Source organism: Chaetodon auriga, chromosome 21 (genome assembly GCF_051107435.1).
Source record: "Chaetodon auriga isolate fChaAug3 chromosome 21, fChaAug3.hap1, whole genome shotgun sequence".
Lineage (NCBI taxonomy): Eukaryota > Metazoa > Chordata > Actinopteri > Chaetodontiformes > Chaetodontidae > Chaetodon > Chaetodon auriga.
This window is the reverse complement of record NC_135094.1, coordinates 20,689,942-20,706,301: the sequence shown is the minus strand read 5'-3', so window position 1 is coordinate 20,706,301 and position 16,360 is coordinate 20,689,942. Positions and strand designations below refer to the sequence as shown.

General features: G+C 38.4%; 1 protein-coding gene across 7 annotated transcripts in view; it reads left to right on the top strand.

Moving 5' to 3' along the window:
- Positions 1 to 14,653, top strand: part of plppr5b (phospholipid phosphatase related 5b) — a 139,934-nt gene extending 125,281 nt beyond the window's left edge. For 3 of the 7 annotated variants that reach the window (XM_076761179.1, XM_076761180.1, XM_076761182.1), the window contains one exon: positions 8,805 to 14,653. In XM_076761179.1, coding sequence (XP_076617294.1) covers positions 8,805 to 8,837 — 33 coding nt within the window. In that variant the 3' untranslated portion in view covers positions 8,838 to 14,653. Of the gene's footprint in view, positions 1 to 1,841; positions 5,035 to 8,804 lie in introns of those variants that run through there. The other 4 variants (XM_076761181.1, XM_076761183.1, XM_076761177.1 and 1 more) reach the window with 2 other exon arrangements.
- Positions 14,654 to 16,360: the final 1,707 nt, after the last annotated feature.

Genomic DNA, 16,360 nt, shown 5'->3' with positions numbered 1-16,360 from the left:
CTAATGCACAGCAGGTGTGCAGGTGATAGGCAGGTAAGAGCAGGCAGTGAAGAAAGCCACACCCAGCCTAAGACAGACAGGGGAACAGACAAACAGTAAAATAGCAAGAGAAAAGTGGAAAAAGGAAAACACTAGGAACAGACACGAGGGCAGATCCTAACAAAAAAGGAGAGAGACTGGAGGGAAATAAAGAAAGAACCATAGTTTCTGAGTCAGGGGCTGAACACAAACATAAACTGCTTATGCCTAAACCTAACCAAACCAAACAACAACTGCAACAAGTACTAGCCAATCAGAGTCAGAGTAGGCCAGGTCATGACTTTGCCATCCTGGAAAAAAAAAAAAAAAAATGTCATGCCAGCATGGTAAGTGCAATTGGGAATTCAGACTCAGCTATGAATATTTGAAGTCCAGATTCCAGTGGAAAATAAATCTCACATTTTTATGCAAACTGTGCAATGAATGTCAGCGGCATCCAAAATTATGGTGAAATGACACTTCGAGTTGAGGCAAGACCACGAGCCAACAGCCACAGAGTTCCTCCAACCAAGTCAAACTCAGCATTTTGTAAAGGACCAGTTACCTTCATGTCCCAACTACATTGTAGATCTGTAGCCTTTGCAGCTCATCATTAACAAAAAGAAAAAAAGAAAAGAAAAGAAATGAATGTGAACTTGGGACTATGAATTTAAAAAATTTGAAAATTCTCAAATTATGAACCATGAGCAGGAACTAGTTTATTTTAATCTGTGTGAACAGAATTTTGATCTAACTCTTATGAAGTGTGAACTTGCACAACACTGAGTAAGACAAAGGATGTGAACCCCTTTTGGAGGCTTTGGAAAGAAAAATAGCTATGAACATAACCCTGGCAGCAATTATTAGTCATACAACCCCTTATTGGCAAAGGCAGTTATTAGGAGATAAACCTTTTTTGCAAGAGACAGGATTACACAGGATAAGATCTCCCCTATCACCCAAATACCTGACATCTGATGATTTGGGAGCACACCTGGACAGGAACAGGGTCACCTATAATCACTGAGTCAATCATCATCATAAGACACGATGCTGCTGTTTGTGTTCTCAGCATTGTACTTTGTTGGTGGTTTCACCAGCTGAGTAAAATCATACCACAATATATTAACTTTCATTTCATTTAAAAGAAAATAATCACTAGATTGACATATGGTGGTCTGGCTTCATAAAAAGCTGCAACTGCAGTTAATCAAAGAAACAATTTTCAATTCTTATTTTATTGCTTAGAAAATATCTAAAAATGCTTCACATGCTGGTTCCAGCTTCACAAAATTGCTGCTCTCCTCTGTTTCAAATCATTGTAAATTAAATAGCCAACCTTTGAGTTTCATAACACCTGGTCAGAAAAACAAATATACTTTTGAGGCATCACTGATCATTACATCACAAATAAAGAAATAGTCAATAACTAATCTAATCATAAGTGAGTGCCAATGAATGACTTTTTCAATTTTCCCGATTCTGAGACAGCAGCTGCACCTCGACAGAGATGTTAGTCAGAGTTTTCGCTAAATCTCTCAAGGATGTTGCCCTTGGAAGAAACCCCAACTCCACCACTACAGCAAACCACTATAGGTCTCCTACACCACACACTCAGAGAGTGTATGTGCACATATATATAAGGGCTCTTTTGTCGATTATTAGAGAGCGTCATAGGGGGTTTAATCAAAACAATGTATTTGAATAACAGATGTCCAATTAAATTGGAAACAAAAGAACCAATTACTTCACACAGTTCAGCAGGGTGAAACAGCTGCAATATGAGCCCAACTCTTTTAACATTTATATGAATACATTTGCAGAAAAACTGCAAAAAATCCACAGCCCCTGGTGTGACTCAGCAGGACACAGAGATCTCCCTCCAGGGACGGCTAACAGCAGGACCTGGACATCCTCCTCAAGTTCAGTCAAATATAGAGTAAAAATACTAACCTACTAAAATGATCCTCCCTGAAAAATAAATTCACATTAAGAAATATAGAAATTGATTATACAAATCATTCTAGATGTTAAAGCTTGAACATAAGTTCCACTGGGCATTTTTGGCATTGCTGTGAATGAGCTGAAAAAGACAGTAAGACAGGCTTTTCATGCCATGATATTATATGATTACTGACCCAATGATAATAATTGTTCATAAAGTGTGGGGTCCTTAAACAGCCAAGACCTCCCGAAATGGGCAAAAACATCCACTTTGAGCTGTGGATGAATTGGGCAAAAACATTCCGAGTTCACAGACACACGGCCAGTGATGCATGAGGAGCTTGGTCAATACCCACTAATAGTTAACAATAGTTCACTAACTAATAACTAACTAATAGTTAACACTAAACAATCCAGCCCAACCAGATCATCTCAAAACAAAAACAAAAAGCTATCAAACACTGGAACAAAACTACCAAAACACCATTTGGTTGTTTTGTTAGAATTCCATTTCACTCTAGACAGAGAATACAGAAGACCTGACCACCATGACAGACAGAAAACTACGGAAAACATAAACAATGTGCAGACTGAGTGGGCACTGTGTGGCCATAGAAACGGGCCTATGGTGGCCAGGCTTGAAAATAACAAAAAAAAAACAATGTTGCCTTGATATATGTTGAGAGAATATTTGTATTGGTCTAACCCTGGTATAAGTAAGATAATATGTTTCTGAAAGTTAGCAGTGCATTGTTGTCTGTACAGTTCTTGTTCTTTTCTGACACAGTATGGCCCATTAATGCCATTAAAGGGTCCAGATAACAGTGTCTACATTTTAATGACACACCTACACACACACACACACACTGCTGCTGTAGGAGACAGATGATGAAGATGAAGAGTCTAGCTACATTAAGGAACGCCTCCTGGACTTCCTGCACTGGCTGCAGGGTTTCAACTGGTTCCAGCGTCTCAGAAACAAAAGGCAACAAACTATAAAGTGTTTTGAAAGCTGATCTCTGGCAAATCTCTGGACATCTCTACTATACCTTTCTTTTTATTCCAAATTTGAATTAGGCTGATACCACTGGCTGATATTGTTCTATAGATGTCACAAGGAACCTATAGAATACAATCATAAATGTATAAGGTTTGTGCTCTGCCCTCTAAATCACCAAGACTGAACAAATAAATCAAATACACAATGATCCTCACCAGTTGTGCTATTCTCAAATGGGTTTCATGATGTCCAAAAATCAGTGATGCTCTATGATATTAAAGATGGCTCTGTGTGAGATATTGCAATTGAGTTTTGAATTGATATTATGGAATGGGTTAAAGTGATAGATATAAAACAGCCACTACCACCAGTGTATGTGGTGACAGCAGTAATTTGCTTTGCAATGAGACCGGACTGAACGGGGTGTGTGAAATTTAGTGTTCAGCTCCAACTATAGTTCCCAAGCTTTGTCTGTCATGCCCCCCTTTGGAAGCTTTCATGCCACCCCAATGACTAAATTGATTGCATTTATATCAACTGGTATTTGGAAGCTGTATATTTCTATAGATGCATGTTTCTCATTAGTTTATATAATGTTCAAAGGGAAAATACATGGGAAAATATGTCTGACTGCAGATACTTTTGTATCACTTGCCAGATGGCAGCAGGGTGAACAGGCTCTGGCTGGGGTAGGACTGTCTTTTCATATCCTTTGGGCTCTGCGCAGGCGGTGATCCGTCGATAAGGAGAATTTGCTGTAGTTGTGTTTTCAAATACAGTGAATATAGTAGGACTAAAAATTGCAGGATAGCCTGAAAGAGATGTGTCTCTTCCTTTTCTTGGCATGTGTCCATATGCTGTCATTAGAGGGATTTATGGCGATGTTGTCTTACAGTGTTAGAACAGTATAAGGCCACAAACATGCAGGATTAAGTACCACATGGCAGAAGATAATTAACATATAGAAGAATCATTCACTGTAAGTGCCTTGAAAAGCTTTATTCTCGAAGAAATAATACCAGGCTTTTCCAAAGCTGACTTTAGATCATCCAGATCATTATCCCACAGTGAGTGTTTATATTTTAAAATGCACAATGCTGAACATGAATAGGTGAACACAACACGAACAGTTGTAGATTGTATTGAATGTGTACATTTATCAGGTCAAATGACTGAAAAATAGCTGTGAGTATATTTTGGGGTCCACTTTCAGCATATATAGAAACAGCAAGCACTCGAACTCTGATCTGGCGTATTAACGCAAACATACAACTCTGTGGGCATGTAATCATTAATATTGTATTCTTGCTTACAGTGACAGACAGAGACATTTAAAACAAGTAACAAAACACAAAATCTGCCAGTTGTATCACATGCAAAGATGTTTCTCTTGGCCTGTCAGGATAACTCTGGTTTATTACAACTTGGGTCTCATTTTTGTCAGTGTAGCCATCAATTCTGTTGCTAATTTGAACATTGTATTTACCACTTTAACAGATGAATATTTGTATTCATCAAGTATTGATGAATACTTGTCCAGACAAACACATTAACTTTTTTTCTTTTGTCCATCATTCCTAACTTAATGTGCAACATGGTGACATCACTAAAAAGGATTCAGACAGGACAAGAAACACAAAGAAGTCAGACAATCAGACAGCTTGTCAACAAAACTACACCTTAGCCAAACTTATTTGAAAAAAGAAAAAAAAAGTGAACAGTAAAATTATGACCCAAACTGCCTGTTGTAAACATCCATCACAGTTTACAGACTACATCAGACTACAGACAGTGTCCCCGGTTCAGACCTCTCTGCCCTCATTCTTTACTGTCAGAATCTCTACGGAAGGCATAAAAATGCCCAAAATACTTACAAATATCTATTTAGATATTGCAGGGACAGGAATAGTCAGTGACCAAAGGAAATCAAGTGACTTCAATTTGGGAACTTTCAGATCAAGACAGTCCTGAGACCTAAGGCTGCAGAGAAGATGGAGGATAAAAGGGCTGTTTTCTTCATTTTTTTACATTTCTACGAGTGTGCGTGTCTTCTCTAGCTGAGATGAGGGTCAACCTGCACTTCTGTGCACACAGTCATGATGAGTCCTGAAGCCACCACCTGATATGAATGTCCGAGCACGATGAAACAAACTTCTAATGACTGAAGTGTAGATGGTGGAAAATGCATGAGATGATATCATCATCGTTCAGTACAGACTAGAAGTATTTGTTAACATGTTTTGAGTTTGTACTGACGGATAAGGATTGGTTGGACATTTCCACATTTCAGGTGCTCTGACTTTAAGTTTGACCTTTGAATAAAGTGATTTAGATCATCTGTAAAAAAAAAAAAAAAAAAAAACAATCCTGTGTCTTTACCGTGTCAGTCCTTTTTTTAGTGATGTCACCATGTTCCCAGATGTCAGTGTTAAAAAAGTCAATGTATTAAGTAGACTTTCCCTTGAGCAAGATTAGGTATGTTGGTCAAATGCTGGTCCTTTGGCCCACTGACTATCCATCTGTTGGGCTGGTAGCCGTATTGGTCCACGGTGGCCAAACCAGTTTGTATCCAGTCAACCCAAAGAGAGGATGAGGCTGATTTCAGCCAAATGTAATGCTGTCCAAAATATTTGCCATATGTGGTTGAAGTGCTTTTTCTCCTTTCCTTCTGAATCTGAGTGAAATCTGTTTTTAGAATTCAGTGCCAGATGTAACAGCAGCATGTTTGTATTGACTCTAACCTGCTGTTTTCTTTTAGCTTCCTCTAAACAAGATACACATTTAGCAGTAAAACACTGAGAATGCACGACTCCTATCTGATGATTCAGTTCACAGCTTCCTGCTGAGAGAGCCTGCGCTCAGTTGTCTGACAAAGAGCAGAGATTCTCACACTCTCACCTCAGCTACAACAGGCTCGGCTGAAAATTGCCTGCTCTAAAAATAGCCCAGCCGAAAGATGCCTGGAAGCTAAACAAGCCGCAGTGAGCAACATGCCAGAGCAGGCAAAAAAAGAAGAAAATGATTCCCACACTTTTACTCAGTTATTTTTCCATCTTTCGTGGGATGGAATGATATCACTTGTCTCTACCATATGCTGAACCTGGCTGGAAGACACTATAGCCATACAATTATCACTGGCTGAGTATGGTATTCTGAAAGATAATTGAATGAACAAACATTTTATCAGATTGTTGCACCATTTGAACGTATTATTTGATGGCTTTCATTAAGCACCCAAGAGGAAATCACACTTTCTTGTTTTCGAGGATGAATTATCACTTTTGTGTCTTAGAAACACAAGAGGAGAAAACTGCAACATGTGGGAGGTATTTCATCTAATATAAATGCTAATATCTCTCCTTAGTCAATTGAAAACACTAAAAAATGAAAAGGGAGACAAATCACTGGCTTGACCTGACAGCTGTTTACAGCTGTGACCCCCTCATGTAATAGATGTGTCACACCTACGTCATAGCTCAAATGTAGATTCAGAATTTCTTCAAGTGGGGAAGTGTGTTGAACACGTCATGTGCTGATTCTGAGTGGTATGTCACTGTTCTACTGGCTTATAGCACTTATAGCCAGTGGTATAGTGGTGCCTGAAGAAGCGCGTATACTCTTAATTTATGCCCCATTTTTTTCTAAAGTGACCCATCCAGCAAAGAATAAACACCCTGTGTTATTAACACTGACGTGTAAAACTATTTTTGCATATTTATTTCACCCAAACAATGTGCCAGTAGTATTTGTACATTGTCACTTAACTTCTGCTGCTTGACTTCAGGGAGTAACGATCATTATGAAATTAACATTAGCCACAGACGGACGGAGAGGCAGCAACAGATCCGTCCAATACACAGATATGCCGTATACCTGCATATACCCTGCACTGCACCACTGCTTATAAATGGTGTGTCACTCCTGTTCCACTGTCATACACCACTGTCGACTGTCATAGAAGTGGTGGGCCGCACATGCTGATTCTAGTCATATGACACAAAACAGCAAAAACAGACTCTACATAAAACAGAAACAAAAGCAGATACTAATATGATATCAACAATAATAATGGTGACAGTAGTTGTATTACAGAAACTGGTAGTACTGCCTTTGAAGACAATACATGTGGGGGAAACCCTGTGCTGCTTTTACACAGCACATGGAAACAGCATGGCTCTGTGGATCCACTGTCACAAATTAATTCCCACCAGTGACAAACTGTTTTAATGTGCTACATGGACATCGACATCCTTCTAGCCAAAGTGACATATGATGCAAGAACAAGAGTGGCATACTATTGGTATTTGCTAGTGGTAGGTGGTATCTGTCACTGGAGCATGGGTGGTATGTGTTGATAGGCAGTGACATACCACTGTGAGTTGGCATATGCCAGTAAAACAATCCCTTTTCCACCTCCACATTACTCCAAAAATAGACCTGCAGTGTAAAGCAGAACAGGCCACGTGCGAGCCAGTAAGATGCTGTGCTCACACATCTGCTGGATGTTTGCTCACAGGCTGAAATGGAAGCGGATCATTTCAAGCAGCCTTGATTGAAACAAATGACAGACTAAAAAACCGAGAGAAATGTTTAATCCAGGGACACACCCATACAAAATTCTGTATCTGTGGTTAAAGTCAATTAAATTCATGGTGAAATTCACATTGACTGTAGGAGAGAGGATATGAACTGTGGTCTCTCGCATTAAAGCCAAGCCAAGTCCACCCAAACATCCACCACTTGTAACTTTTCAGGAAATCATAAATAGAGATTGTTTGAAAAAACAACCAGTCCTGTCATGTTGTCTGGCACAGATAATCACAATTTCACATCATCTCCTTACATTCTTAGCTGTGTAGCTACTTGAGGAAGCAGAGAGAAAAGCACACTCCAGGCTTGCATGTTCACCCCTCCTCCTCTTCTTCTCTTGCTCCACAGTCAAACACACACTGAGGCTGGATTAGAGAATCAAAGCTTCTACTGTGCACGAACAGCCATCTCTGCTTCTGCCTCTTACTGCTGTTTTGAATGATTTAAATGCTTTGATATACAGCATGTTTAGGGCTTCATGTGAATGACTTGAGTGCTATGATGGTGTGTTTTGGAGTTATGGATGTTCTTAGCTTTAAGGAAAATTCAGGTGTACTCCCATAAACGTGGCCATTGTGACTCTATGGGTTGTTCTTTTCACTTGTGACCTCCTTTGTAGAGATTTAAGGAAACAAGGACTTATATTGAGGCGAGCTGCACAAGCCCTCTTTAGCTTTCAAAATGCACACAATTTCTACATTAAGAAGTTAGACGTTCTACAGAAGTTTCAAATGCCTATCTGGGAGTCTGACCCAAAGTAACCACAGAAAGCAGCTCCCTGGAAGGGCCACTGTATAAGAATTTACATCTGGCTCAACATGCTAGCCGTTTTCTCAAATCCAAAACTGAGGCAGCAAGTGCAAAGTTAGCACAACCTAGAGACTCACAATGGCCACATTTACAGGAAATATACCAGGTTGACACATACTGCAATTTTCCTCCCCAGATTCCAAACCTTTTTCTATGTGGTTTTCTGTTTTTTTTTATCATTCTTTTATTTGGAGTCTTTCCTCACAGACATATTGCTAAACTCTACGACTCTACAACTCGTAAAGTTTAGCAACGTGTCTCTAGGAGACAACTCTCAAACTATACTATACAACTACTAAAAGAGGCAATAACTAAGAACAGCTTCAAATTACTTTTGAGGGATTTGTCCAAATAAAAGCCCTGACAGACCAACCTGGAGTGGTTATTATTTATTATCATTCCCATTTTCGTGATTTTCCGTCTGTTTTTTCCTTCTTCCCAGCAGAATCACATCGCCTTCGCTGAGGTCACATGACGTGGAGTCAGCTGTGTGGCAGACCCATTGGACGTCCACGCTCTTCACCGTCCAATCCAATTAACTGGAGCGCAGCGCTAATTCCATTCTGTGTGTGTGTCTGGTCTGCGGTATGCTGTTCTATGTTGTCTTTATTAGGCCCCTGTTGTCATTTGCAGCTTCTTGTATTCAAGAAAAAAAAGAAAGAAGTGTCAGTAACTTAGCAGGAGAGGTTGCCTCTGCTTTCTCCACCTATGCACTTGTTCAAAATCCTTCTCAGACTCTGGCCTCCCAAATGAAGCTTGCTGTTAAACAAACCCTGGAGCGAACTTGTTGCACACTATGGGACACTGGAAGAACAAGTGAAGAACTGGATTGCGCCATCTCAATTCTGCCTCCGTAAAATATTTTCACATGGTTTGGTTATATGTTGTGTGAAACTGCATTGTTCCAGTGAAAAGACTGTAGGGAAAATTGTCCAGTCACAAAGTTGACTGAGAGTGTCCAAACAGGGAGAAAGATGGAAAACCCTCACTTTTTGTGTTGCTAAATTTAATTTCCACCTTTCAGATTTTGTTATTGCTATTACCACCTTCATAATATCCACAGGACTGCTGTGAATATCAGAATGTGACACTGACTGCTGGGCCCATATTTATCAGACTAATTAGGGTGAAATTTTGGGCTTAAAGGGAAGATAAAACTAAGAGTAATTTACTAACAAACTGCAGAATTTGAGCTATTTATTTAATGTCTTCTAACTTGAAATTCAGCACAATTTTAGGGCACTCCACGGGGCCCTTGAGTTGCTTCAGAGTACCAGCTCAGGCTCTGAGATGGATGTGGTACAGAGACAGAGGAGAGCACTGTTCAATATATCATTGTTCACGGTGAACAAAACATTGACTAAAGCAACAGGTATAATTCAGTATTACCCAGGCATGGCCACGTTGCATTCCGGCTATGGCGCATTTTTTTTCCGTCCTCGATTCCGTCCCGATTTTGTTGACTTTGCCGATTTGTTCATTTTTCCTTGATATTTGTGCTCCTACCAGGGTAAGTAGACTATGTGGTTTGTTTTTTGTATGTTTTAACAGTTTTTTCTATATGATCACCACAGACTGTTATATTTTGGAAATTTACTGGATTCTCTATGAATCCTGTGTCTGACTCCCTGCGTGGCTCAATCTGCTCATGGTGACATGAGCAGATTGACATGGTGTCTGTCTGACATGGTGTCTGTCAAAAAATAGACTAGGCACATAATCTCCAAGGAGCAGAGCAGAAAGCCACTTCTGTAACACTTCTGGCTAGTTAGCCCAAGGTAGTTAACAACCACCATGCTACCAACTTACCACCTATTTCATAGGACGTGCAGATTCATTTTGCTGTGCCACTTCCTGTATTGTGTGGGCACATAGGCTGAAAATGATTTTGTTTCTGGACTCTTTCCTCACACTTTTTTCTCTTCATTTGTCCATTTCTCAAGAGTCATCAGATGTAGAGACTCAGATGTAGCCAGTGTACCAGCAGCAGAATCTCCTCCTTAGATCCACTTTGGAATTCATTTATTTCCATTTCAAACAATTTACTATTACTTCTTCCCTATTTATGTGTTGGAAAATGCTTGTTGTTAAGGCTGTAACATGCTTCTCCAAGCTGCACGTAAATGGACATAAGGGTTGTTCACATGAGATAGTCACTTGGCTCTTTCTTTCATATATATTTTGTTTTTGTTTTTTCACTATCAGCCTTTTGACAGTAGCTGAGCGACAAGAGTGCAGCTTGACACTCAGATCGGTAGCAGCATGGTTTTGAGATATGCAAGGTGTATAAGTATGTTGGCTCCTCTACATCCTGTGGTTACCCAAAAACCCTTCTCTACATAGACCTGTTGAGAATTTTATATGTATCTTTGGAAAATCATAATTCTATCCCCAGTCCCTCAGTGTCTTTGTAAATTATGATTATAATATGTAAAAATAACAGACACAGGTCCATCCATGCCACTATAAAACTTCAGTGTTGTTGTGATGCAGTTCTGGAAAGGCTTTGACAGGTGTGAGAAAATAACCATGATGAGCTGGCATTGAAAAGTATGTTTGTGGAGGAAGAATAGTATATAGTATATAATAGTATAATAGCACATCCTCATACCTAAACGACTGAATATGTTGATAACCAATGACTCCCAAAATGCCATATGTATATCACTGACAGGCCGGCATGTACCAGACCGTCGTCAATCAATTGTCGCAGTTTGCTTAGGTTTAGACAACCAAACCACTTCAAAGAAAGCATTATGGTTTCGGTTAAAATAAGTATTTACTGTTACTGAAATGTTCACAGTTTGCTTTGGTGAAGTACCAAAACTACTTTGTTATTGTAATGTCTGCTTAACATCTGATATGAAGGACAATCAGATAATTTGGAACACTCACAGAAGCATTTATTAATGAACTGAATTGCCTCCACATAATCATCAACATTGATTAAAAAAAAAAAAACACTAGTCTCTTCCTTCCTGTTTACACACTAACTTAATGTACTCCGAAGTCTTGCAACCCATTTACTGATGCCTTCGAGGTACCACTCCCATCAAAAGAAATTATATTGCAATTAGGCACCAAACTATTTGGTAAGGCAACTTAAGTACATTATGGAACTTAAAAGGGGACAACCTCAACTGTCATGGGATATGAGCTGCGGTCTGGGTCAAAGTTCTGCCTTTGCTTAGCACATCCATCCACCCTACCTTCCTACCATGTCATCTTACTTCCTCCTTTGCTCCCCTCATAATTACTACGTACATTAAAGTTTGCTGCCAAACAATAAATAAAAAATATGGGTCGTAATAAACTGCTCACACAGTTGACCCAGAGGGTCATTTTTCTGATGAGGATGGGCTGGTTTGAAAGAAGTATGTGCTATACTTTGTCAACTGAGGACCACTTCAAGTGTAATTCTTCAAACTTTGATGAATATGGGCTCAGGTCAAGTAGCAAATTCAGAAAACTGCTGAACTTAATGTCTGTCTTTGTGCATTTATGTGTTATTTAGTTGTCCTGGCATCTCTACGAGGGTTCAGGGTGTGCATACAAGTGTGTATGTGTATGTGTGTGTGTACTGTATATACAGTCAGCTGCAACCAATGAAAACACTATACACTCTGTTATTCTAACAAAACCATCAATGGTTTCATAGCCGCACCAGACAATCACCTCCTCCTAATCTCTTTTTTTTATCTCTCTTTCTATTTTCCTTGTAGATAAAAATAGGTATTGGTTATGTGGTAGCAGGTATAATCTAACACTGTATGTGAAGAATGGACATGGTGAGAGGAGCACACTGTCTCTGCAGTCCATAATCAAAAGAATGCAACTGGCTTTCCTTTTTTTTTTTTTTTTTTCTTTTTTTTGATGTGAAAGCAAAAAAAATACAAAGGTCAGTCTGACTCACAGGCCAAAACTGAGATTTTTATTGTATGCATTTAGTAGTCAGATGTAATTAATTCTATGTAATTAGCTGTCCCATCTGATGTTTTCTGTTTTCAAATCAGGTTACAGTGGTGTAAGAAAATCTACAGTTGTGGTTTTTCCTCCTCTTTTCTCAGAGAAAGTATTTATTCATGGCCTCTGTCTTCAATATCAAAGAGACATGGAGGCACACTGGGCTGCCTTCACACTGGGGGAAAGCAGTCTGTAGTTACATCTCACAGCCAATCCAGACATGAACGTCTTTGATCATCAGTGAGGCTACAAGTTTTGTTGTTGCACTTTTCTTTTTCTCTACAATTTCTATCGTGTAGTTCAGTGTACCATCAAACATAAAAGAATCATTTTTCTGGAATCTGGTTGGCTTTATAGTTGCATTTATACATCAATTTCTATCCATTATAATGATCTAATTCAGTTTCTTTTAATGAATAAATGTTTTGTATAATTAAAAAGTCAGTCATATTCCTATTATACTAGATGTCTTTCAGAAGGTCTGAACCTATTACAAATCTGGAGAGACTTTTTCAACTTCATACAAAGCACTTTGTTGGTCAAGAAACAGAAAATGACAGCATTTAATATATCTTCCTGTTTGCTTTCTTCCCCAGATTCAAATGAGGAGATTTATTTCAGTTTGTCTCTGTGTGTACAGTACTGAAATTGCTCCAAGATATATTTAGCCTATCTTCATACAAAGACTGGACATGGGAAGATACTGCTTAACTGTTCAATTATAATTTTCTTTTTTTTTCCTTTTTTAGAATCTGTGTTGTCACATCACCCACTTTTTTATGTTAAATACACAATATGAATATACATAAGGGAGCTTTGGAGTTGTTGCAAGGTGTTACTTTCTCTTTTGATGTAACTATGCTATCTCTGCACTGGACACACATGATGTCCATACTCTCATGTTACTCTGGGTAACATACATATTTCCCAAAATGCAGGAGCACATTACAATAATCATTACACATAACATTAACCATATATATACTTTTATAATAGTGGTCAGTCAGGGCAACCTCGTGGATTTGGGGTGCCAACCATGAACCTCAAACTAAGACTGCAGGCAGAGAGCAGACAGACACAGTTCGAGAGCAGGAACTAAATAGCCAGATATTTCTCTCAGGAGTTGGTGGAGACCAAACCAGAGCTAAAAGGAGAGTGAAAATTGGACTTACGTTTATCAGGTGGACTCAACCACCACTCCAAATAATATTTCTTTGTGTCTGCTGAATGTGAAAATAGGTCAACAATAAAAAGGTTTTTTTGTTTTGTTTTGTCTCCCTAGGAGCCATAATTTGACTAATGCAGCTTTAACTGGTCCATCTGTCCATTGATCAACTGATTGTTTTAAGCAGCAAGTAACATTAATGTTAGTGATAAATGGCCATGTGTATTTGCATTGTATTGAGGCCTGAGTGCCACCCTTTATTCAAATTAAGTCATTCTCCTTTGTAGCAATAACATGTCAGGTTTTCTTTCCCATCAGGATAGAGGATACAAGTGCATTCAAGGTCTAATTCTGTTTCCCCATAAAATCTCTATTTTTGTAATAATTACTGAAGCACTTATGATTGATGACTTCAGGTAGGAACATGCAAAAGCAGCACTTTAAATAAATCTCTAACTCCTCCCTTTGCGAATGAAATGCCCACCCATGTTTCTGCTGCTTGAAAACAGACATCACAGAATATTCAGGAGTCTAAAAAAATAAAATATGCTCAAATGTGCATTGAACTACTCTATCCCAGTATATGTAAATGAAAAGAATTAATATATATATATATATATATATACACACACATACACACACACACACACACACACACACACACACACACACACACACGCACACACACACGTACTTTTACATATATACTTATGACTGTGCACTGTGTGAGTGTTCACGATAAATGTTTCTTTTACTCTTCAGAACTGTTATTGCTTCATGTCATTTGACTAAAATGAGGTATATTTCATGTTATTGTTGAATTACAGTTAAATTTTTATACTCTGTTTTGTGAAAAGTGACATTCATATTCTTCATGTTAGTATTTATGTTCCTTACAGTTCTACATCTTTCCTCAATTGAGCTTGTTCTGTGAAATAAGTTGTAAACATTTCTAAACTAGTGGTTTTCATCTTTTTTCCTCACACAGTCATGTGATTTCTTTGCTTCTGGTGGACCATTTTGTATGGAGGCTGTTGTTTTTCTTCAATCCGAGTTCTTTTTATATAATGCATTTTTCTTTTTTTCAAGTTTCCCTTCTTTTCAACTTGAGTTCAAATTTTGACCTTTTACACTGTAGAGAATAAGAAATTTACAGCCTTTGAATAAAAACATTGAAAAAGATCAAACATATGTCTCCAAAAATTGTCTCACTCTTCTTTTTTAAAAGCAATGTAACATGTGATATTGGATCTGCATTTTTCTTTCAGAATCATTTTAGAAACAATTGATTGAATATTAGTCATTTTCCTCTCTAACCTTTTTATGTCATATGGCATTTTTAAACTTTACAGTTTTCTAAGCAAGAGGAAGGCAACCATCAAATGAAAGAAAGAAAGAAAGAAAGAAAGAAAGAAAGAAAGAAAGAAAGAAAGAAATGTGTGCACAAATGCACTCAGTGGCATAAAGAACACTGTGCCAAGGCAAAAATGCATTTTTCCTCTGTTTGATCAAGATCACCGCCTGTGCGATTTGTGCTGTGTGTTAATGATGATTTAATCTTTGATTATCCAAATGCGTCTGGTTTGGGGATGTACTTTGTTTAGCAGTGTGCAATTTAGGCCACAGGCACTCAATGGCACGAATGACCCCATTAGAGGTCCATGTTGTGAAGGTGGGAAATGTTACAGTTTTCCCAGTTTCTGGGGTTATGGACAAGTCATCCAAATTAAATTTTATCCAACTCCAGAGCAGCACATAGAAGTGTTTTATGATCTGACAACCATATTAGCAGGACTACAACTGTCATAGAAAGGCTGGAGATGCAATTTGCTACTTTATATGCTTTTTTGGTTGTGTGTTTGCTTATACACCATCAGCCCAGAACCTCTTAAATATGTCCACTGTCCTTCAGATGAATTCAGTGTTTCTAGAACACATTCACACATTTGGCATTCAACCATGGTTGATCCAACAATGGTGCATTTTGCATCTTGAGGAACATCACTGTTATGATGTCCATAAGGTGATGTCCCTGTTTGTTGCCATAACAACTGAAGCATTAATTGATGGTCCTCTAGGTTCACCTTGGAAAAACAGCTGAGCCAAAAGCTTAATAGGCTGAAATAAGAACTGGGACATCACCTTCCATTAAGTGTGTCAGGAAAATGAGATGGATGCAGCTGTACAAGTTGTAGACAATCATGTTTATTCGATTGACATTAGAAAACTGAAATAGTCCTTGCAAACTCTACTGAAGCTTCTATGTTAAGTGAAAATGATGTTTGCATGGCAAATATGTCAGTCACTATTTATTGATTAGCACATCATTTCCAACAATCTTTTATTCTCCTCATTTAAATTGCAAACAGGACAAAATGGTTATTCTGTGACACCACCTTAAAGGCCCTGCAAACTCATGTGGCTGTGCAGATGTTTACAGTCAGCCTGAATGATTAGACCTTTGCTCAGCTTGAAGCTGGGTCATCCGATGTTTATAATTATGAGCGAGCCATAGACAGTGAAGGAAAAAAAGGAGGCAGTCAGTACATGCTCACACAGTCCCAGGAAAAGGCAAAATAAGTAAACATCTTTATGTACGCACTCTAAGTAAGTAAGGCTTTATTGATATAGTACTTTTTAAAACACATAGTTACAAAGTGTTTCACATCCATGGAAAAATAAAAATGAATAAACAAATAAGGTAAGAATACAGTACAAAATAAAACACATCACAATGGGAGACAGACCATACAACAAAAAGAACTAAAAACAAATCTCAGATTGGAGATCTATAAAAACACTTGCCTTTAAAAATGTCCTTTTAAAAGGCACATGAAACAGTCCAAAGATTCTGCATATCTGATAGATGG